Raw genomic sequence first — 23249 nt, forward strand, 5'->3', positions numbered from 1 at the left:
GTGTGTGAATGAGTGTATGTCTAGGTAAGTGAGTGGGTGAGTGTGGGTGTGTCTAGGTAAACGTGTGAGTGAGTGAGTGAGTGAGTGTGTGGGTGTGTGAGTGTGTGGGTAGGTGAGTGAGTGAGTGTGTGGGTGAGCGGGCGAGCAGGCGGGTGCGGGGTGAAGGGCAGTCAGCGTCCTCGCGCGCCCTCTCCGAGGGCCCCTCTCCTGACCCCCGGCCACCGTCCTTTGGGTCACCTGGGCGTGTGGCCGTGCCTGGCCGGGTGGCCACCTCCGAGAGCTGAGACGTGCGCCTCAGCGGGGCGAGGCCGGGCGACCGTCCCCTGCGCGCTCGCCCCGGCCCGGCCAGCCGCTCTCCGCCTGTCCTTGACCCCACGGAGCACCCCCCCCCCCCGGGTGGAGTGACAGGCAGGCCTCCGGGGGCCGGTGGCGGCCGTCTGGCCACGCCGGGGGCTGCCGCCCTGTCCCCTAGAGAGCGCCCCCCCCCCCCCGGCGGGACCGGAGCCGACCGAGCTAAAGCGTCCTCGGCGACTCCCCCTCAGGTGCCTCGAAATGGTGCGCTTTCTTCGGGAGAGGAAGCAAAATGTTCCTAGCAGAGCGGGGCCTGGGAATATTTTGTGGCTTTGCGGCCGGCGAGCACGGGGTGGGCTCTGACTTGCTCTCTGTTGCCCGCAGCTGGTACTGTGAGTGTTGGTACCAGTAGCTGCCTGTCCCTGTCCCAACACCCAAGCCCTACATCCGTGTTCAGACATCATTACATCCCCTACTTCCGAGGTAAGGTGCGCGGTGCCGCGGGCTGTGGGCGCTCGCAGGGCCTCCCGCCACGCGTCTGTGTCTCGCTGTCCCGTGTCCGCCGCATGGCTTCCCCGAGCCCTGTGTGTCCGCCCGTGCCCCTTGCTGTGTGTCTCGTGAGTCCAGCTCCGTCTCTGTCGGTGTGTAAATGTTCCTGGGAGGAGGCCGCGGGCAGCTCGTGGCGAGAGGAGTGAGCGGTGAGGGCGGAGCTCGAGCCGGAGGGACAGGAGGCGAGGCCGTCCCCCGGCGCCCGGCCCCGGGGCCCATTGTGAGAGCCCTCGCCCGTTGCCCGTGTTCCTTCCCACGTCAGCTGCGAGGGGCAGAGGGACCGCTCCCGGCCGTTACCTAGAGCAAAGCCCAGGAGGCCGTGACGCGTCCGTGGCCTCGGGCTCAGGGTGGCCGGGGCAGGATGCGCCCGGACAGGCTCCGAGGTCCCGCCTCCTCCCAGGGTGCAGACCGCCCGCCGTTCGCATCCCTGCACGGGCATCGTCGGACGCAAATCACACCAGGGAGATGGCCAAGCTCTTCTCCTGCACGTTGGGAACTGAATTGCGTCCGACTCGTGTGTTAGAGCCCCACCCAGCAGCGTGACCGCCTCTGGAGATGGGTCCTCGGGAGGCCGTCGGGGTTACCCCAAGTCACTAAGGCGAGGCCCTGATCGGTGGCCTTACGAGAAGAGGAAGAGGCACCAGGACGTCTCTCTCGCTCCCTCTGCACGTGCTCGGGGGAAAGACCGTGAGGCCACGTGAGGCCAGGGTGGCCGCCTGCGAGCGGGGAGGAGGGCCCTCCCCGCACACCAGACCCCGCCACAATTTGGCGTGGGACTTGCAGCCTCCAGAACCGCGAGAAACACGTGTCTGTTGCTGAAGCCGCCCGGTGCGGCACTTTGTCGAGAGGCCCTAGTGGCCGGAGACACCCTAGGAAGACCCTCGAGGCGTTAGAGGAAGCAGGTAGGATGTTCTTGCTGACGCCCCCGAGATGCATGAAGTCCCCAGCCCGTACCGCGCCGGGTGGAAGACGTCCGGCCCGAAGGGACCGGGAGGCGAGCCAAGCTCAGCTGGATCGTTCCACCGTGTGCCGGTCTCAGACGGGGCTCGTAGGAACTTGTGCGTCCCCCGCGTACGTCACCGGTCGTGTAGGCGCGAGCCCTGTCGGTCGGCAGCAGAGCCGGAAATGGTGCGCCCCGCCCCCGTGCGTGGGAAAGCCGGAAATGGTGCACCCCGGGCGTGGGAAAGTAGCCAGCACGGCCTTGCCACACGCATCCGCGTGGCACGTGAGTGTCGAATGACCAAGAGGCACACGGAACACTCACAGCAAACCAGAGTGAATTTGACTGTTAGGTCACCAGGGAGACGTGTCTGCTCCCTTTGCTCACACGTCCAAAGGCCCTGGGCACACGGCTCCCCCCCCCCCCAACAACCACCACCACCTGCGTGGCCCCATTTTGGGTGGGGCTTTTCCCCCGGGGGGCTCTGGTCGAGGCGTGGCCCTCAGACCACAGGCTGGGAGCAGACCCCGTGAGCCTCCTCTGCTCCTTTCTGACCCTCCACCCTCGAGTTCTTTCTGTGCCAGGGTGAGGAGAGCCACGTGGACCCTCGGCCAAGGGCAGACACCCCGGGCGGTGCCTCAGACCTGCAGCATGCCTGCTCCGGGCGGGTCGGGGGGAGCAGCACCCCGTCCTCAGCCCCGTTGAGAGGGGGCCAGGGAGAGGCAGCCCCATTGTCCTCAGACAAGAGCAGCGAGGCCCTTCCCTCCATCCCGTGTGGGGGAAGACTGTGCAGACAGACCCCGCCCCCCGCCCCCCAAAATGTGGTCGAGAAACTATTTCCTGGCTGGGCCAAGGGCATCCCCCACGGGCAGGGGCTCAGTCCCCGTGCGGTGCGGTGGCCGGGTGGGTGGACACAGGCACCCGCCCAGTGTGGGGCCTTTGAGGCCCGTGTCTGCCCTGGCTCCCTCCTGGCTGCTTTGGCCACCAATTCCCTTTGTCAGAGGTCAGACACAGCCTCCCCACCCTCCTCTCGGGGTCAGACGTGGGGGAGCCCTGACCGCACGGCTCTGCCCCACGCCCGACTTCCAGGGCCATGTGTGACCTGGGGTTTGCCCAGCCTCTTTCCAGGACTCACCCCAGAGGAGACCGAGGCTCAGAGACACCCGGGCCCTGAAATCCCAAAGCTCCTTGGGACAGACCCGAGTCAGGCTCCCGTTCACAAGCCGTGTCCACCACAGGTCCCGGGTCCACCTCAGAGGCCACACCGAGGGAGCCCGTGCCCTTCCCCTTGATGCTCGTTCAGCCCCGCGCTCTAGTGCGTCCCAGCCTATGGGCGTTCCAGTGGCCAGCTGTGCCCACGGCCTGCCCTCCTCCAGCTGGTCACGGCCCTGGGTCTACCCACAGTCCCCGGAAAAGCTGTTCCCGGCCTCTCCTCATCCCTCCTTAGCATCCCTGACTCCACTAGGTGGAAATTTCCCTAAGAATGCTGCTGTGGCCGGAGGGCTCCCCGAGGGGAGGCATGCCCTCCCCACGGCCAGCACCTGCCCCGACCCGCCAGATGCTGACAAGGGCCCCTTGCTTCCCTCCTCTTTCCCTGCTGGGCGCCCCTCCCAGTCACACCTACCCACCCCTGTCTCCGTGCCTAGGGCTGCCCCTCCACCAAGACCTTGCCCACAGCAGCAGTGCTGATGGTAGTCAGGTACACTTTAGTATGAATTCCGGGCGGTGTGAGGCTTAAGGCTGACCTGTCACCTGTTAAGGAGCGGGCACGTGTGGGAGGCAGTTGCTGCTGGAATCTCTTCACCGGGCAGCTGCCACTTACCGCCCAGCGAGCCTCCTCCCCACGAGGCATGGGAGGGAGAGGAGGGAAGGGGCTTCTGGTGCAGAGCCTCAGGTCAGGGTCCTCTTCCCACTGCTCACTGCGCCCCAGAGGTACCTCTCCATCCGGCCCCAATCCCTGGGCCATGCACCTTACCGGGTGGTCGTGGTCGAGGCTCAGGGGGCCTGTGGCGGAGCATTGCACACGCGAGGACCCGCCCACGTCTCGGCGTTCGTCCTTAACGCTCCCCTGCGCACGGATGGGGGCTGGCCTTGCTTCTGGCCGCCTGGAGAGGAGCCAACTGGGGGCAAAGATGGGACAACTGAAGAGTGGACTGAATGAAGAGTATTGACCCAAGAGTATTGACCCAAGAGTAACCCAGGGTCTGTGAGTCCACACTGACACGAATACATAAAGGAGGGAGAAGGGACAGATCTCTCCCCTGCAGAAGAACCTCCAGTGATCTACGTGGAGATATCACCCCCGAGGAGGGGGGCCCCCTCCCCAGTCCTCAGGTGGGCACTGAGCGCCGTGACCTCCCGCTAAGAGTGCAACGCGGGACGGCAGGGAGAGGGCCGTGCGGTGGGGAAGCCCGGCAAACCCGGCCGGGGGGTCAAGGTCAGCATCCCGGTGACGGAGGGTGCCCTTGACGGGACGCGAGGAGAGGGCACTCCACCACCCCGGTCTTCCTTCCGGGGACCCGCGATCCCCGTGTAAGCACGGGAGACGATCAGACGAGTCCCGGCCGAGGGACCTCGCACACAACCCCTGGCCGGGACTCCTCGCAGAAATCGTCACAACATGGCAAGTCTGAGGAACCAACCGTCCCAGCCCCGAGGAGCCGGGAGACGGGCGGACAAAGCATCACGTGATGTCCTGGGCGGGCTCCTGGGCAGGGAGGGGACATTGGGGGAAGTAAGGAAATCCAAACAAAGTGTGGCGTTCAGAGAGTACCAAAGGGGCAGTGCACGGCTGTGACGTGGGCCCTGAACCGGTGGGGACTGGCCAAGAGCACACAGGAGCCTCTGCACAGCCTGAAACGGCTCCAAAATAAATCACTTACTTAACTTTTAAAAGGAAGAAGCGCCCCCCCCCCCCCCCAGTAGAGCTCAGGTTCTGCCCTCCTTCCTGAACTGCCTCCAGAAGCCACGAGCCTCCTCAGAAGGGGCTTCTGTGCCTTTTCAAAGTCACCGCACAGCCAGGCTCTCCTCTGGGTTTCCCACATCCTTGGTGACATCAGTGGTTTGGGGTTTTTACCCTGAAGGCCCATGGGGGAAGCTGGCCCCCGGGGCATGACGGGAGCCTCTAGAGGGACTCGGTGAGCGGGCCGGAGCTGGGTCTCACGGGGGCCCTGGCACCTGTCACCCAGGCCCTCCCAGCCCCGCCCTCCTGCAGATGGCAGCTGAGGTGGTGGGAGCCCTGCAGGGCCGACGCGGGCTGAGCACCGCAATGGGCCCTGGAGGTTGACGTTGGCGGTGTGCGATCATGAAGTGACAAAGCGAGTCCAGAGAAGGGATTGGTCAGCAGTGGCCTGTGTCTTTCAGGGAAGCTGGGTACTGGAGCCTTGACCCAGGAAGTCTTGACTAGTGGGGAAGATTACAAAGGGGGTTCTGGTGGGGGCGGAGAGGGGAAGGAGGGCTGGGGGACTGGGACAAGGTGGCAGAGTTTGGTGACCAGTGCGTCCCTGGATGGCAGGTGTGGGCGGGCATGACGGGCCACTGTTTCTGTGTCCCCACCTGCCTCTGGGTCTTGTGCCCTGTGGGTACCCGAGGGACGCTGCGGGCGCTCCCCAGACAGATCGGCACATGTACACGGGGGCTTGCGTGTGATGTAAGAGGGCACCGCGCTGTAGGCTTGGGGACTGGGGGGACAGGAGCCCTCAGGAGCCTATGTTTGATGGCCTGGGGCCGCCTGGGCAAGAGCTGGGTGGACCAGGGCCAGTGAATTCCAGGCAGAAGGAAACGAGCTGTTCGAAGCCCCCCGGATTCTACGGGCCAGCCGGGAGCACGCCCAGCTTAGCGATGACACCCCGAATGCGCCGTCCTCCGCTGCTCTGGAGCCCATGCAAGTGGATTTTTTCAAGCCTGTGCTTCCCGCCACGTTTCTCTGCCCTTGGGGATGGATCCAGTCGCAGCCACAGTTGGTAGAACCAACCCGCGGTTTCCTTTGAGTGTGTGGGGCGTGGCTTCCCCCGGGAGCTGAGAAATGGCCCGGATTGGCAAAGAGCTCTGGAAGGCCCTGGAAGGCCCCACTGGAGGGGCGTGGCTCAGGAGAAGGCGGGGTTCACGCTGCGACAGGGGGCAGTCACCTGCCTGAAACGCCATCAACACCGACGGGTGAAATTGGAGCCCAGGCGTGGGAAGATGCTCGAAGCTGTGGTCAGCAGCCCGTTTTGTGGTCTCAGCCCACACAGGCGTGCCCGCACGCCCTCCCCGGTTCCCAGTGCACCTGCCCCGGGCCACAGCTCGCTCTGAGCCCACGCCCGCCGCGCCCTCCTTGTTAGCCACCGTGCGGCCCCCTGCCAGTCCACTCCCAGCCCCTCGGAAGGGCTGCTTCACTTCCCCGTCACCTTGGGGTCCCGATGCTACAACGCCCAGAGCTCCTTCCAAGGCAGGAGAGCCCCTTGCGTTCACCAGGTCGCGATCTGAGGCAGCACAGGGTTCCCGAGGCTAACGGGAAAGGAAACGAGGTGTGCCTTATGCGTGTGTTGCTAAAACGAGCCGTAAACCTCATCATCCAAAGTGTTCAGTGCCCATCGCATTCTGTCTATCATGCCATTCCTCAAATAGGTACCTGTAGGGCGGGGAGGTTCCCCAGGGGCAGGGGGGGTGGGGGGACCGTGGCCGCCTAAACTTGTGACTTGATAATCCAACCTTGTTCAAAACACAGAAATTACAAATCCACCCGGGATAAGGAATCGGAGCCAGAATTGGAGACTCCTTTTCATTTGATTTGCCAAAAATAGCTTTATTCGGGAGCATGGCCGCTGACACCAACTTCCTCTTATTCTCCTGTGGCTCGTAAAAGTTTACTCCGTGGCTTTGAGGGACAGATTCTGTGATCCTGTGCTGGATGGTTAGTCCGCGGGTTTTCCAAGCAGGCGGCATCTTCTTACACAAGGATACTCAGAAAGGGAGGCTTTGGTTTTGGTGACTTTGCGGTTTGCTGGATGCAGGCATCAGCCGTGGCTGAGCAGCGGGCCAGCTGTGCACCCCAAGGAGAGTGGGGGGCCAGCCCAGAGCCAGGCCAGCCTCCCCATGAACTAGCAACCAGCAAACCCTTTGCCTTCAAGGCCACTATTCCTTCGCCACGGGGCCGTTGGACGGGGTCCACCCAGGTTGGATTAACAAGCCATGGGGCCCGGTCTGGAAATGTCAGTGGGGGCCACCCTCCCTTCCCTGTGCAGAGGGGTGGGGGTGGGGGGCCCCACCAGGCAGGGGAGAGGGCTCGCGGGGAACAAGTGTTCCTATTTGACGTACTCTCCTTTCCCTTCCCCTTCCTCCCTTCTGCTGTCTTTGCTCTTCCGTCTGGAGGCAGTGAAAGTGGCCGGAGTACCCCGAGCCTCTCGGTGCTCTCAGACAGCAAGCCTCCCCCCTGCACCTACCAGCAGGCGCCTCGCCACTTCCACGTCCCAGGTAGGCACCCAGGACGCGTGGTGGGGCTCGCCATGCAGAGCGTCTGTTTGCACGGAAGGGCCGTGGTTCCCAAGCCTCTCCGCCCCCCGCCCCCCATTCTGCGGGTTTGCACACCCCGCAGCTGGCCTGTGTTTGAGCTTCTCCCGAAGCCATACAAGCACCAGGGAGACGTTTTTGCCCTCCTGGAAACGTGCTGGAGGGAAGGCGCTGTCCGGCCGGCCGTGCACCTTAGCCGCCTCCCTCCCTCTGCCCCTTGAACTAGGTTCTGGCATCGGGCTGGGCGACGCTTAGCTTGCGGTGTGGGTCCCGGGCATCAGTCACCTGTGGGGCGCCGGATCCTTTCTGGCCACTTAGGATCTGGTGCCTGAGGGCTGACGTGGGATGGAAACCTCCGGTCTGCTGGCTCACCCTGCTCTTCTCCTCTCTCTCTTCTTTCCCAGACACTGGCGTAAAAGATAACATCTATAGGAAACCCCCCATCTACAAACAGCATGGTACATTCAGCTCTCCTCTGTCGCTGGCTCCCTGCATGCCTGTCGCACCCTCTTGCCGTGACCCGATGGGCGATGGGGAAGGCTCCTCGGGCAGTCTTGAATGTTACATGTGTTCGCTAGCAGGCTCCCCGGAGCCTCTTCTCAAATCGCTACAGAGGGTGCCCCTGAGTAAGGGCGCCTCTGTGTGTCGTAAGGCCGAGGCTGACACGCGTCGCTGGGCTCGGGGAGGGTGTTCACAACCGAGAGCGGGTTTCCATGAAAACTGCTTCGCTTTTTTTAAAAAATTTACTTAATGTTTATTTATTTCGGGAGGGAGACAGAGCATAAGCAGGGGAGGGGCACAGAGAGAGAGGGAGACACAGAATCCGAAGCAGGCTCCAGCTCCGAGCTGTCAGCACAGGGCCCGACGCGGGGCTCGAACTCACGGACCGCGAGATCACGACCTGAGCCGAAGTCGGACGCCCAACCGACTGAGCCCCCCAGGCGCCCCAACACTGTTTCGCTCTGAGTGAAGCAGCCAGATTGGCTTTAACCAAGGTGGTGGGGGACAAAGGCTTCTTGGACCACAGCCCAACCCAGCCTGATTTTTGGGAAACATAACAAACCAGATTTAGTCATTTATTCCTGCGTTTTAGGAATTTCTGACGATAGAATGAATAGCTAGTTTTCAGGTAAAGAGATTCTTGCCTCAACAGATAGGGGCTGGGGACGTCTAGCAGCGAGGGGGTCCCCTCAGCCCCCAGTTTCTCTCTCTAAGCGAGGGGACTGCCGCCTCCGCTCCACCGGAGTCTGCCCGCCTGGGACAGGTGCACAGGCAGCACGTGGCTAGAGCCATGGAGCAGGAAGCAGAAGGCTCAAGGTCTCCCCTCTGTTTCTTGATGGAATTGCTGGGTGATTTGGGCATGTTGCTTCACCATCCTGAGCCTCTGTTTCCTCATCTGCAAAATGGGACCGAGCCCTCCGCCCCGCCCTTTCCACAGGCCGGTTCTGAGACCAGATGGAATAATGAATGTGGAAATGCATTATAAACCGTGACGTGCTGTGCACGTGACGGGGAGATGGGAAGAGGAATTCTCACATTTACAGTTCTTGTCTAGATGCGCCCAGAGAAAACAGCCACGTCCCGTGTTGACCACTGCATCACTGTGAGACAGAATCCTGTAAGAGTGTGCTTTCTGTGACTTACTGGTAAACCAGTGCTCTGACCGTACAGACAACAAGGTTCTTACTTTTTCCTTGATTGCAGTAGGCCCTGTGCTTTGCACATGCACTTGTCTCCTCTTCCCAAGAAGGAAGAGAATGGATTCCACTCTCGGGTGCCGAGAGGGCAGTGACTTTCAGACCGTGGCCTCTCAGCCGGGGAAGCTTGGAGCACAGATCTCCCAGAGGGATCAGAGAGGGGTGGGCTAGTTAGACGCCAGGGCTCGTAGAGATTGTCCAGACCAGCCCCCTCTTGTTACCAGCGGGGAGCCTGAGGCCCAGCCGAGGGAAGGAGCCGTCGCGGTAAGTGCCGTCTTCACATCACGGCACCCGTGTTCGAGCCTGCGTGGAAAGCGGCGTGTTCTGTTCTTGGCCCACAAGTGGGATTCACAGACTTGGCCTTTTATTAACCTCAAACATGTAATTAACGCACGCGGTAGAGGAGGGACCGGCTCCTTAGAAAGCGGAAGAGGCCGTAAATCAGATAATGAACCTGCTCAACGACATCTGAAAGCCAGTTCGGAGACAGAGGACTTCCGACATTAAGTCCTTTGATTAGATCGCCCAAGGGAGACATTTGATTTTTACTGTTACCAGCGATAATCCTGGTGCTGTTGTTTTTAAACTGGATACGAAGGCCCCTCCTACCCAAAAGCGAGTGAATTCCAATATAACTGAGCCCCGAGCCATGACTGAAGCCCATTGATTTCGGGCATCTGGCATGTCGAGTCTTTTATGAAGGAAGCTCTGTGGAGTACCTCCTGTCCACCGGGCATTGGCCACATTCCGGGGATACACACGAATGAAGTCTCTCCTTTTGTGCACGTACATGGGCTGTGAATGGAGGGGTCAGCATGTGGCGTGCACTGTCCTTGACCAGGCTTCCTTACGTAGCGCTCGGCAAATGATGGTTGTGTTAGGATACGTTTGGTTTTGAACATATTTGAGATGTTTGGGTTACAAGATTTCCCCCATCCAGGTGAGCACATCCTGTCGGAAGTATGTGCGTGTGAGCGTGTGTGTGTGTGTGTGTGTGTGTGAGCGTGGGCATGTGTTGTGAGTGTGTGTGAGTGCGTGTGTGTGCACCCCCCCCCCACTATGTTGAGCAAAGTGACCGCCCATCATCTCGCAGGAGAGAGGAGTGTAGTTCAGGTTTAAGAAGCCATTCTTTGACTCTCCACCTGTCTTGGGACCCTCTGGGTGATGAATGTTAAGTTACTGGACCATTTAACTACTTTAAGATAACATATCCATTTAACTACTTTAAGATGATATATCCAACCAGTTTAAAAAGCATAGTTTTTTTTTAATTTTCTGTTTGAGTTTATTTATTTTGAGAGAGACAGAGACAGCGTGAGTGGGGGAGGGGCAGGGAGAGAGGGAGACGGAGAGGATCCCAAGCAGGCTCCGCACCGCCAGCACAGAACCCGATGCGGGGCTTGAACTCACGAAACCGCGAGATCGTGACCTGAGCTGAAACCAAGAGTCGGACGCTTAACCGACTGAGCCACCCAGGCGCCCCTAAAAATCAGTTTTTAATCAATGCGTTTACTTTTCAATTCCCTGTTTCCAACCCATAAAAGGTTTTTGTCGTGGTTGTTTTTAATTAGCATCCCGCTTTTCTGGGGCTCGCGTCCCATTCCTGTTTTGGGGGAAGCGAGCCTCCAGCCTGCCGGCTGAGGACGAGGGCGGTTAGCGCCCCATCGGCCACCGTGAATGCATCCCTGCTCTGCACAGGCGCTCCATCGCTGTCAGTGCCTTTCCTGTTGGCCACTCTGAGGGGGACACTGAGCCTGGGGACGAGAAGTGGCCGCTCTGTGGCCCAGCTGGTGCTCACCCCCAGGTCTGCCTGACCCCCGACCTCCAGCCCCCGACCTTTCTGCTCTCGTACAGCATTTAGGGCCCGACGGTATATTCTTGTACTGTATTTGTTCCAGCTCTGCTTGGTTGTGATTTAACGGCTTTAAAACAAAAATAGTAAGAAGAAAGGAAGCAAAAGGGAGTGAATGGAAAATAGGAAACAGTGGGGGGACAGGCCAGGCCAGGATGAGAAAAGCCCTTTCCTGCACAGTCAGGGACAGACGTGGAGCAGGGCCAGCCGCGGGACGCTGAGTGCAGGCAGGACCAGGGCGCTGTGCTGGGGAGCCCGGTGACCTTGGTGAGGCAGGCATGGCTCCGGCCTCGGCCGCTCCCCGTCCCCGCCTGAGAGTGGGCTCCAGGCTGCTCTGCCATCGAGCTTTGACACGAGGCGCAGAGCGGAGCTTTCCGGTGGTGGATGCCCCGGGTGGGGCAAAGCTGTGCTAGGTTTCAGACTGCTCCAAATGAATTCCAGAGGAAAACAGAACACATTCCCCGCCCCCCCCCCCCCACCTCCCAGGAAGCCGAGTGTCCAGACGCAGGCACAGGACTTGCATTTTCCCAAACGCTGTCTCATTTGTAAGCCAACAGAGCTCTCGGCCGGCGGCCGTGGGAGTCGAAGTCCCTGCCCAGGAGCCCTGCACCTGCAGCCGCCCCGCTGGCGAAGGAAGGGTGCTCGCTCCACCCTCCCGCCCGGGCCAGACAGCAGACGTGGCCCCGTGGGGCATGCACGCTATTCCTCTGGTCCCTGGTGTGAAACGGGAAGCGATCGCTTCTCATGTGTGTCTCTGGGATTCCTTTGTGGTGAGGTTGAGTCTCGTCTTGGGGGTTTGGGGAACGTGTCTTGGGATGAGAGGAACGAGAAGGCAGGTGGGCTGTGGGTCCAGAAAGAAACTCGGAAGCCTGCCACCCTCCTGGGGATGCCTCCGACGGAGGGTCCCCGGGGCTGTCCCAGGAGGGCTCCTCATGGCAGACGCATCCCAGGCTCGGAGGGAACTGCCTGGTGTCTTAGGACAGACACAACCCGATTTCCTGGCCGTCTTCTGCCCACACTGTGAGACACCCTGCTGCCAGTCGGCCTCAAAGCTGGCCTCTTGTTTTCTCCTGATTTTTCCAGACCTCTCCCAGCGTGTTACCGCATCCACATACGTTATCTCACACATCCTTGCAACTTGAGGGTGGGCGTCACTTGTCTGCTTTACAGATCAGGAAACTGAGGCTCGGGGTTGTTAAGGAAGCAGGCCACAAATAATACAAAATTCTGGGTTCCTGTATTTTCCTCCCCCTGCTTCCGCATCTTAGAATCTGTTGTGTGTGTCTCCGGCTGGCACACTTAGCCTTTGGAAAGCCCCCGGTGTGAGCCTGGCTCTAAGTTGTGCACGCGCATCTGGCAGAGACTCGGCAGAGAAAGTTGCTAAATCCCGGCGGGATTCTTCCTTGTCGGGTGGTGGGGCCATGTTTTGAACCCCGAGGTCGCTCTGCAGCCGGCACATGTGCGGCCCACCCTGTCACCCACGGCTGTGTGACCTCCTCAGACCCAAGATGGCCTCTGGTCCCTGTGGCCTGAACTCCAAGGGCTAGGATTTCACGTCCCAAAGAGCCCCTTGGCTTTTTTTTTTTTTTACACTCGCAAATTACCCCCACTGTGGGGTAATTTGGGGGCCCCCGAGGGCTCGTGAGGGGTGCGCTCACTGACTCACCTGTGAACCCAGCCCTGGAGGCCTTCTCTGGGCTGGGCGATGGCTGTGCTCCCAGGGCTCCAAGTAGCCACTAGCCTGATTGTCCCCAGGGCTTGCTGGGCCGCTGGCTGCCAGGAGTCTTGGCTGATGTTCGGCCAGACCCTCAGGGCTCTGCTACCCAGCGAAGGCCGTTGTCTGGGCAACGGGCGAGCCCTGGCTGGTGGGCATGCGTCCGCCTCGGTTCCCTGCCCCCTGCTCTCTGCCCGTCACGGTGCTTGTCACGCAAGCTGACTGTAAATTGGCCTCCAGGAGTGGAGAGAGCAGGGTTTTCATTTTCACGCTGGAAAATCACTGTCTCTCCTGGAAGAAGGAGAAACAGGTGGCCGTCAGGAGTAATGAGATGTCAGCGTATCCAGAACGGTCTTCAATTGTGACCTTATCTTGTCAAGGTCCTGTAGCCCAATCCCCAATTTCCAAGCTCTCGGGCCTGATGTCAGTCTTGTCCTTGGTGGTGCACAAGGCAGGGTGCTCCAAAAGGCTAGAAGGTCCAAGCCCTCCGTGGGCTGCAGGTAAGAAGCCCACCCCTGGCATGTCCTTCCCGTGGCCTCGGTCCCCGTGGAGGGTGGGGAAGGACCCTGGGGTTCTCCTTTCATCGTCCGTGCATGGGGGTCCGTGTTCTTGTATGGGAAGTCCCGAGTCAGATCCTGAGAACTGTCGGGATGCCCTTGTACGATTTGCCTGATCAGACGTCCTTGGAGGAGATGTCAGCCCAGCTGGGTGACAACCCCCATCCCCACCGAGAAAAAAAAGAAAAAAGCCCAGTGGAGAATACAGACTCCTTCCTCCTCAGCTCCAAATAGCTCTCTTGGTAGGCACACTGCTGCGAAGTGGACTTTCGCTTGCTCGAGTCCGCTGAGGTCGCCTCTGGCTGTATGTCGTACCTCCTTTCCTGCTCTTCGAGGACCTTCTCCAGGGGCAGAACTCACTGCTGTGTGCTCTGCAGGCGGCAGGAAGCGAGGGGGGCAGACAGAGGGAGGACTTTGGAGACAGACCATCTGGGTTCAAACGTCAGCCTCTGCCACCCCCCATCCATGGTCTTGAGCAAGGCCATCATGTCTCTGAGCCTCAGTCTCCCGATCTGTGAAAGGGGTTGCATGGGCATGAGCGGTAGTGCCTTACCGGCTGAGTCGGACACAGTAGGCGCTGGTTGGCCAAAACCTCCTCTTACTTTATGTTAAACTGGGAAAGCAGAGAATGCGTTCTTCCAAAGGCCAAGCGGCCGCATCGGAAAACACGGCTCAATCTCTCTGTTGTGTGTGGAGGGCGGGGAATTGGCTGGGGTTTTAAGAGCTCATCACTGTGCACCCTGCTCTTGGTTTTAAGAATCGTCACACGTGAGGGCGTGTGGCCGCTGCCCACGGTGTCCCCGCGGGAGCCTTCTCCAGCGTGTCCTGTCCCCCAGCCCCGAAAAGGCACTCGTAGTGTTGACCTTGGCTTGATCACCCTCTGTCTCTGAGCACACTGTGGAGCGGGAATGCTGTGGCGGGGAGGCGCGGCCTAGATGCTGCATTACCCTGACAAGCCGCCTCTTCCCTTCCAGCCGCGAGGCGACCGGACGGAGAGGACGGCAGTTTCGAGCAGGATAACAGGAAGGTAATACGGGGGCAGGTCTGGTTTAAGGCCACCCTGCCCGGAGGGAGCCTGGTTTCGTGGGGATTCTCCAGCGGAAACCTCAGGTCCCCTCGCTGACATTCTGCTCCTGGTTGGGTCCCACGAGGCTGTGCGCCCCAGGGGCCAGATTTACGAGGTGCCCCCCGCCCCCAGCCTCCTCCTCACACGCAGGAGTAGCTCGTCTCCTGCCGAAGTCCCCCTTAGGTGCCTGTGTCACCTTCCTGGTTCTATAACTGAGCAGATGTCCGAAAGTAAAGGAAAATACGTCAGCGTGTGTTCTGGGGGCATCTGGGTGATTGCTCGAGATCGGGCTTGGCGGAGTGCTCCGTAAAGGGTCCGAGGGTAAATATTTAGGGCTTGGGGGCCGTGCCGTCTCTGGTGTGGCTCCTTTGCTGTGAAAACAGCCAGGGATGGAGCGTGGAGTCACGGGCACGGCCACGTCCCACAACATGTCAACTACGAAAGCAGGCTGCGGGCAGGGTTTGGCCCCCGGGCCGAGTTTCCCCGGCCGCCCCCGCCTGGAGAGCCAGGGCCCTTGTCGCCAAGGGAGGGAGGCGTGTGTGGAGAGAGCCCACACCTGGCTCCCCGCCCCCCATGCACCGCCGTGAGAAGCCCTGACCTCCTCGAACCCATTTTCTCATCTGTAAAATGGGGCGGTGCCATAGCCGATGACCTGGAAATTCACGTGACTTGTTTTTTCTCTCAGCAGAAGACCAGCTGGCTGATTCTCAAGGGGGACGCAGACACTAGGACTAATTCTCCAGACCTAGACAGCCAGTCTTTGTCCCTCAGTAGCGGGACCGATAGAGACCCTCTCCAAACAATGCAAGGGGACAACTTTTACTCACGTGAGTGGTTCTTTTGAGCAAAGAGCTGTACGTGTGGCTTGAGAGGCCTCGCAGCAAAGGGGCCCCACAGCCTGGAACCCGTCCCCCCAGATCCAAGCCTTGCTCATTAAAAAAAATACATAAGAGCAAACCAGGTGGGAGTGAGGACCCTTTTCTGTTTGAGTTTCCCTCGGACATCGTCGGCTGGCGAGCTGCCAGCGGGCATGCTGGCTTGTCTCCTGGAACATTCCGGAGCCGGCCAGAGCCCAGAAAGCCAAATGGGGCTCCCGGGCTCTTTGGCAAAGAAGGCGTCTCGGGCCGCCAGGCTGCAAGCTGAGGGCCTGTTTCCCAGAGCAGACGTAAGCATGGTCCAGGCAGGGGAGTCCAGACTGGGAGTCAATGACAGGGCACTGCCACCCGGTGCTGGTCCTGAGCAGAGATCCGGGGACTGGGGGCTTCCCGTCCCCAGGGAGCACAGATGACGACTGTCTGGCTCTGGGGGCCGTGAGGGCTGGATTAGGAGTGGTTTTCAGATGTAGGGCGAGGCTCCACACGGTATTCTAGAGGCTGTGAGTTCCCGGGCAAACCACGGCCAGCTACAGGGGGATGCCCCCGGGAGGTCTGGACGTGGTCTTCGGGCCCCAGAGGGGCCGTGGGTGGTGCCCGGTGGGTGAGCGTGAGGTGGAGCGCGAACGCGAAGGATGAGGACGGGCGTGAGAAGGCAGAGAGCGCAGAGGATGCCGGCCGGGCCGCTCCTTCGTCGCGGGGCCTCTGTGCCACCCACCTGCCTGGCCGGGCGGGTAGAGACCAGAGGAGGGGACACGCACGCACAGCCAGCGCTCTGCCTGGCCCATAGTAGGTGCTCAGCGAACAGACCGTCATTGTCATCCTCACCTCCATGACTGAGCCGTAACGGGGCTGACAAATGAAAGCCTTCGCGGGCAGGGGAGGGGTGGAGAAGGCCGGGCATCGCTGATGGTTGAAAAAGAGGCCCAAGCACAGCAAAGACGCACCGTTTTGTGGATGAGTTTCGTAAGCAGACATCTGTGAGCCCACCCCAGCCCCGCCTTGCGCCTCCGGCCCTGCCTGGGGTGCAGCCTTCTAAATGTGGGGATCTCTGGGCCGGCGCAAAGGGTGGTTGTCACCGCGGGAAGGCCACACCAAAGCAGTCCCCCAGAGTGACCCGTCCACCACGGGGGCACCCCTCCCGGCTGCCCGTACCGCCTGCAGGCAGGGTGCAGGCCCGGGGCCGGTCCCAGCACGACCCACCGACCGGGCAGCCGCAGTCCGTCCCCCAGCCCGTCTCTCCTCCAGTCACCCGGCGCCCCGGGTGGCTCAGGACTGACACCCGGGCCCCCGGCCGTTGCTGCTTTGTGTTCCCTTGTTCCTCACGGCAGCTGTTTTGGAAGGCGGTGCCTCCAGCCGCCCTCCTGTGCCCGGGTGTCCTGGCGTTCCCGGCGAGGCCCAGGAGCTCTCAGGAAGCCAGTGTCTGGGGACGTCAGGGTGGCCCTTTCCAGCCTTCCGCCCTCTGCTTGCTGGGCGGGGCTCGGCCCCTCGCCTCCCGCTGACCCAGGGATCCCCTCTTAGGCTCGCAGGCCACCCGCGGGAGGAGGGGCACCCCGCGGGGAGAAGCGGAGGCGGGAGACGGGCTGCCGGTGGGGACCTCCTCGTGCCGCCCACCTGCCGTGTGCCCCACGCATGCTGCCTTCACCCCGGGAGCGGCGTGAGCTCGCCTGCACCTGCTGCAACCAGGTGCCCTGGGTGTCCCAGAGGTGGAGGACCCCGGCTAGGCCCCAGGCTGTGTGCGCTGATTTGATCGGCCAATCACACACCTGCAAGGTCTTGTTTCGGCCCCGCCCCCACTGTTGCCGCCCCATCACTGGGGCACAGGCGACCACAGATTGGGGGAGGGGGGTGCTGGAGCTTCTCATCCGGGCACACCTGGCCTGCAGGAATCACCTGGCCTGTGCCAGAATCCACCATCTAACTGGGGAGGTTCCTCCAAAGTGCATACAACGTGTGTGTGTGTGTGTGTGTGTGTGGCCTTCCCTTTACCGATGCTTGCTTGTGGCAATCACCATGGTTCTGTCATTCCTTCACTTTCTACGGTGTCCCGATGTCGGCTCCTCTGAGCAGGAAGCCCACTGTGCTATCACACGTGTCCTGAAGACACTGCCTTGTTTACCGATGTGCATGGACCCGGGCTGCTGGCCATGCCCACATCGAGCGTGCCTTGCCAGCTGCCAGCCGATTGAGAAATTCGGGCGGGGTGGGCAGCACCCAGAATCCGAGGGCCAGGTCCCCTCTTTGCCCGGGGCTCCTTGGACTATCCCCGAGCACCTCCCAACGTGAGTGCATCGACACCGGTCCCATCGGGAAATGACTGTTCTTGAACAAAGCAGTCGCACACGGCAAGGCACGCCCAGCCGCGTCCCTGGGACACCCATCTGTAGCGCGCCCAAGGAAGGTAGGATTGTGACACTCAACACAGTGGGCGCTCAATAAATGTTTGTTGAATTGAGATGCATTAAATTCAACGGGTATTTATTGAGCACCCACTCTGTGCCAGACGCTGTGTGGGGCGCGAAGGGGGGCACCGAGAAGACGAGAGCGGCCCCCGCCCCAGAGAAGCATACGGGGCGCGAGAGAGGCGGAGACGCCGGCGGGAGCGAGCACACGGGCATCCCGCCGCCACCCACCGGGGGCCTCCGAGGGCTGACGGGGAGGGGGCACGGCTCATGCCACCCATGACACCATCGGCACATCTCACCTGGGGCTGAGCTCATCATTCAGTGCTTCATCCATCCCTCCACCAAACATTTATTGAGCACCTACCATGTGCAGGGCATGGTGCTAGGCAGCGGACAGGTGGAGGGGAGTGTGGCTCAGGGAAGCAGATGACTGAGGCTCAGTGACAGAGCAGCGCAGGCCCCCCTCCTTTGTGGCAGCGGCTCTCCGCTCGCACCGTCACCCCCTCTGAAGAGGGTCTCGTTGAAATATTTTATGAGAGACTGCTTTTATTTTCCTTTATCCTGCACCCAGGGTCCTATCTGGACCGTGCCTTTGGTACGTTGTGGCACCAGTGAAGCTGACTTTTGCACAGGGAAGGGTGGCACGGAGCGCTTGTTAGAAGCAGAGGGTCTTGAGCCCCCAGAAGAACACGAGGCGACGCGAGCCCCCTTCCGCAGCCTGGACCCTGCGGACGGGCCTGCTGCCTGCCCTGGGTCCCACGTTCCGAGCCCCTGAGGTTCTGCCTTCTCCTCTGAGGTCCCCCACGACGCCCTCTGTGTGGTCAGGCGGGTGTCGGCATAAGACAAAGCCCCAGCCGGCTGGAGACCCCACCCGGAGGACTCAGGGACCCCTAGAAAGACCCCAGCACTTCTAAAGGAACAGGCCCTTCCTCAGGCCCCAGCACACGTGAGGGATGGAGAAGGGGCCGGGAGCGGGGCGGGGGGGAAGCTCTGCTTTGGAAACTGAGGCAGCACAGATGGTGGTCCCTGTGGCTTTGGCTTTTGCGTCCCCTTCTGTGTGTCCCTCCCTGTGGAGTCCCGTGTTTGATGGGACGCGCTGGTCTTTGCCCGGGGTCCTGGTGTGGGGCCTGGCCGCGGTCGCCTCCCTGGGTCCCTCCCAGCGCCCACGGGCACGGGGGTTAGGAGACAGGGCTCTGCGGCAGCTTGCTACCGGCCTGAGGTTTGGTCAGAGATGACCTTTCTCCTGTCCCCTGTCACTCCTCTGGAGTTGCAGGATGGCAACAATTGCTCCCACGTGCCCCAGTCCACGACTGAAAGAAAGAGACCCCGATTCGCCGTCGGCCGGTCTCATGACAGCATCTGGTTCACGTGGGCCCCGCGGCCCCCGGGGGTGGCTCCACAAACCTCAGGACTGAAGAACGACGTCAGGGCTGTTTCCTCCCTCACGACGGGCCAGACAAGGCCCAGGGGGAGGGCGCCACCCTCCCGACCTTCGGCAGATACCTTCCCGAGCACCTTCCGTATTCAGGCCCCGCCGTGGGTGCTGGGGGTAGAGCAGAGGCCCGAAGAGATGACACCCTGGCCCGAGGAGCCCAGCTGCTCGTGGGGTGGGGGCTCAGGAGCAGAGTTAGAAACTAAGTTCCATCAATGCCGTGCAGGTAAGGAGGCCAGGAGGTGCTGGGGACAGTCTTCAGTACGGCGGCCGGGGAAGGGAGACCATATCTGAGCGAGACTCGAGGGGGTACAGGCTCGAACCAAGTGGACACTTAGAGGAAGCCTGGCAGGCTTGTGGGTGGCAAGGGGGCCCATGTGGTAGGGGTGAGGGCTGCGATGCACGGGGTCATGGGGGACTTGGTCACCCGGGGACGACTCCAGCCTGGCGTCCAAATGGAGCTGTGGTCCTGGAGGGTTCCCGGCAGAGCCCTGACCTCGTCGGGCCTGAGTGGGGGCACGAAAGACCATATGAGGCCATTGCCATCTTCCAGGTTGGGGGACAGTTACTGGGAGGGTGTCCTGTGGGTGTGCGTTCCTAGCAGAGGGTTCCTTTGGGGAAGGTGTCCTGGGGGAGGGGTGTGTTCCTGGGGGAGAGTGTCCGGGGACAGGGTTCCTATGGGGAGGGTGTCTTGGGGGGGGGTTCCCTGGGGGGGCATCCTGGGGGATTGTCCTAGGGGAGAGGGTCCTGGGGGGTGCGAGGGGGGTGTCCCCGGGGGGTGTTCTAAGCAGCACACGCGGCGTGTAGAAACGAGCTGAGGTGAGAAGCGGGGTGGCCATTTGGGAAACAGGAGGCCAGTGGAGTGGCAGGGGAGGGACCAGCCGGGACCGAGCTGGTCTGTTGTGGTGCCAGGAAGCCTCTCTGTGTGCTGAGGAACGGTCCAGCGGTGCAGGGGTGCGGGCAGGGGGACGAGGCAGTCCTTTCTACGTATGGAAAACCAGGACAGACGGGCAGCCTCACAGAGGGTAGAATGGAGGCTGCCAGGCCAGGAAACGAGGGATTGGGGTGTCCACGGAAGCAGCGGGGAGCCCCTTGAGTGGTCTGAATGGCAGGACCCTGTGTGAGCAGGTAAGGCTCGTGTGGCCGGGGGGACAGAATCAGGAGTGACGTGGGGTAGATGGAGGTGCCTTTCTTCAGAGACAGGGAAAGAACCAGGTGGTTCTGGGAGGAGCCCATCGAGCCGGAAGCCTGAACATCCAGGCCCAGCTGGAGGCGGGCGGACGGGCTGGGGGCTCAGGAGATGTGTGAGCTGAGTCCCCAAGGGTCCTCAGCGCCCGGAGGCGAGTGGGTAGCCTGAGGCCCAGGACTTTCCGAAGACGTGTGCCTGATAGACCCGTGTTCCTGAGATCGCAGTACGTTCTCCAAAGGGTCTGAGGCCCAAATAAGGTGTGGTCCTCTGGGTTTACTCCCAGCTCCCTCTGGGCCCTTCTGTTTCTCGTCTCTGCTGAATCCTGGAGGAAAGGGGAGAGAAAGAGTGGGCGGGCGGGCAAGGCGCCGTGTTGGGGCACAAGGAGACCCGGATGAGCCGCTTCGGATGGAGACAGCCATGGCTAGGGGACTGGGCCACGGAAGCCAGGGGCGGGGGGCGGGGGGCGGCCACCTGATCAGCAGGTGGTCAGCTCAGCTGGCGTGGAGGCTGCTGGGGAGGGCGTGGCCAGCCGCGTCTTTCTGCAAGACCGTGGCCTCCAGCTGCATGGACAGATCGCTCTCTTTCTCTGCTCACGTCCAGTCCCTAGAAAGAGCAGTGGACCCGCCAGATGTCACGGAGGGGACCCTGACCCAGAAAACCCTGTTGGCCCCTCATTGCTAGAGACCACCCCAGCTGCGAGAGTGGGGCACCCCGGGGCAAAGCCCACCGCCCTTTGATGGGGGTTGGCTGGGGGACTCTTTGCTTTTAGCCAGATCCCCTGTGTAACCGCTTCCCAGCAGGCCTGCCCTCTGGGACCGGGCGGGGTGCGGCGTCTGACTGGTGGGCAGGGGCATAAGCCGAAGGCAGTGCTGTGTTCCTGGGAAGGAGCCGATGTCTCAGGTCACACCTCTCGGGGCTTCCTTTGCTCCCCTCCGAATCTGCCTTGGGGTCTTGAGACACCCCCACCCAGCTGGAAGCTGGCTCCCCTCCCCCATCCCAGGCCGGGAGCACTTGATCAATGACCGTCTGTGTCCTTTCTCCCCCGGGGACGGGGACGGTTAGCGCCTGGGGAGCGCTCGCTTCTCAGTGCTCGGCAGTGCTGTGTGCTGGGCTTCGGGGACCAGCCCCTCCTCTCTTCGTGAGACACAGGATTGCTTCTGGTGGGGGTGGGGCATGACAGTGGCTGCCGCTGATACAGGCAGCAATGGTGTCCACGAGGTCACAGGACGGGCCGGCAGGGAGTGCCAGATCTGGTGCTGGTCCACTCGGACGTGAATCCCAGCTGGTCACTTGCCTTGTGACTTTGGCACAAAAGCAAACTTGTCTGCTTTGAAAATGGCCTCGTCAATGGGGATGATCCGGTCGTCCTGGGAGGAAGCACCTGGGCTTTGGGGGCTGACGTGTGGGCACCCGGCATCCCGCGACCTGAGCCTTGGGGGATGTCTCGGCAGAGCGCGGTCAAGTCCGCGGCCCGGGTCGTGGTGAGCCTTCCGCGGCCCCCTCTCGCCGGCTTCTGAAGCCTGGAGCTTGGACCGTCTTCGGGCCTCCTATTCACGGTCAATCGGGGCGGAAGGCAGTTCCAGCCGGTGCAGGACCCAAACCTGTGCAGGGCCACACAGCCGCAAAGTCACGGAGCCACACGTCAGTGGAAAACCCGTTGTGGTTCTGGCAGAGCTGACAAAGGTCTGCCCAGGGAAGCGCCTTACTGGTCGGTTTGCTCCGAGAATGCCTGGAGGCTGTGATGCTCTCAGCTGCTCTCCAGCTGCATCGGGACCAGCCACCCCCCCCTCCGAGATCCTCCCCTTGAGGATACTCCAACCGGTCGGAAGCCAGCCCAGAAGAGGCCCAGACCCGAGGAGACCGGGGCCCTGAGAGCGGTCCCGCAGGATGCCAGGGGCAAGGCTGACACCGGTGGGCTTCTGAGAGGAGGTGGCAGGGGAGCCCGTTTGGCAAGGACTCGGGGACCGGTGGGTGTCCAGCACCTGCAGAGGTGATGAGACTGACGACGACCCAGCTGCCGCCTCGTCCCAGGGGCAGTAGACCTGCCTTCTCTCAAGTACACACAGCGGGCACTCTTCTGGCCACCCAGTGTCATCTGACACGCGGGTGCCTGAAAGTCCCCCCCCCCCCCGCCCCGCAAAACCCACACCAGACAGAGCTGCTGGAGCGGAAGGGATCACTGGATCCTGAAGCCGGAAGTCCCGGGCTCTTGCCGTGCCCTCGCTGTGAGCAGACCTTGACCTTTAGGGGTCATTTGTTCTCACTAGGCTCCCCCTTCCTCACCCGTAAAGGGAGGCCATGTGTAATGGGAAGGCTTATGAGGGTCAGGTAAAGTCTCTGAATGTGTGTGGGGACTTTTTAAACTGGTGGCTCTCAACCCTAGCTGCACATGGGGTCCCTGGGACCTCTAAAATCCACTGATGGCTGGTCCCAGCCCCAGAGAGACCAAGTTTGACGGGTCTGCATGGCAGCCTGGGGGGGAGAGAGTGGACCCTCCCCTGCTATCCCTGCTGGTCCCCACTACGTATAGCCAAACCCCCCCCCCCCCCCCCCGAAACAATACAGCAGACAGATCACAGAACTCTCAAGGGTGGAAAGAGGAGGTGGGCTGGACCCCAGGGCTCGAGGGAAAACACGGGACCCACGTCTCCCACCTCCCATGCAGTGGCACCAGGGGCCAGGTAGACGTCTCGCTCCCCTGGCCACGCCAGCAGATGTGAAGCGGGAGGCCCGCTGGCTCCTGGCAGCCTGGAGGGTGGGCCTGGGAGGCCCTCTCCACCACGGCTGGCATCTCCCACCCCCACCTCGGGGCACGGAGCCACCAGGGAAGCGCATCTCGCCCCCGCAGGCAGTGCCGACGGGCACCGGCTGGACTCGGCCGGTCGCCAGGGCCCTTTGACAAATGTTCTGAAAACCGGCTTGTCCTCGAAGCCGCATCCCCCACAAACCCCATCTGCCAAACCCAACCAGGTGGCAGCGGCCTCAGTGGGGGGTTTTCCTGGGACCCGGCGTCCTCGTCCTCCGACGCAAAGTCTCAGATGTCTGGGAAACGATAGAGGACTACCCCGAGAGCCATGAAGATAACAATTTGGGTAAAAACCAGCAACAAACACGACGTGGAGAAGGACTGGATGTTGGGGCGCCTGGTGGCTCAGTCTATCGATCTTCTGACTTCGGCTCACGTCATGACCTCAC

At 61.6% G+C, this 23249-nt stretch overlaps 1 protein-coding gene across 1 annotated transcript in view; it reads left to right on the plus strand.

The window, feature by feature from the left end:
• ABLIM2 (actin binding LIM protein family member 2) overlaps positions 1-23249 on the plus strand; it is a 138836-nt gene that overhangs the window by 92836 nt on the left and 22751 nt on the right. Inside the window, exons 14-18 of the mRNA XM_049632621.1 lie at positions 676-774; positions 7133-7234; positions 7675-7728; positions 14065-14117; positions 14842-14983. Coding sequence (XP_049488578.1) covers positions 676-774; positions 7133-7234; positions 7675-7728; positions 14065-14117; positions 14842-14983 — 450 coding nt within the window. The remainder of the gene's footprint in view (positions 1-675; positions 775-7132; positions 7235-7674; positions 7729-14064; positions 14118-14841; positions 14984-23249) is intronic.

Source organism: Panthera uncia, chromosome B1 (assembly GCF_023721935.1).
Source record: "Panthera uncia isolate 11264 chromosome B1, Puncia_PCG_1.0, whole genome shotgun sequence".
NCBI classification, from domain to species: domain Eukaryota; kingdom Metazoa; phylum Chordata; class Mammalia; order Carnivora; family Felidae; genus Panthera; species Panthera uncia.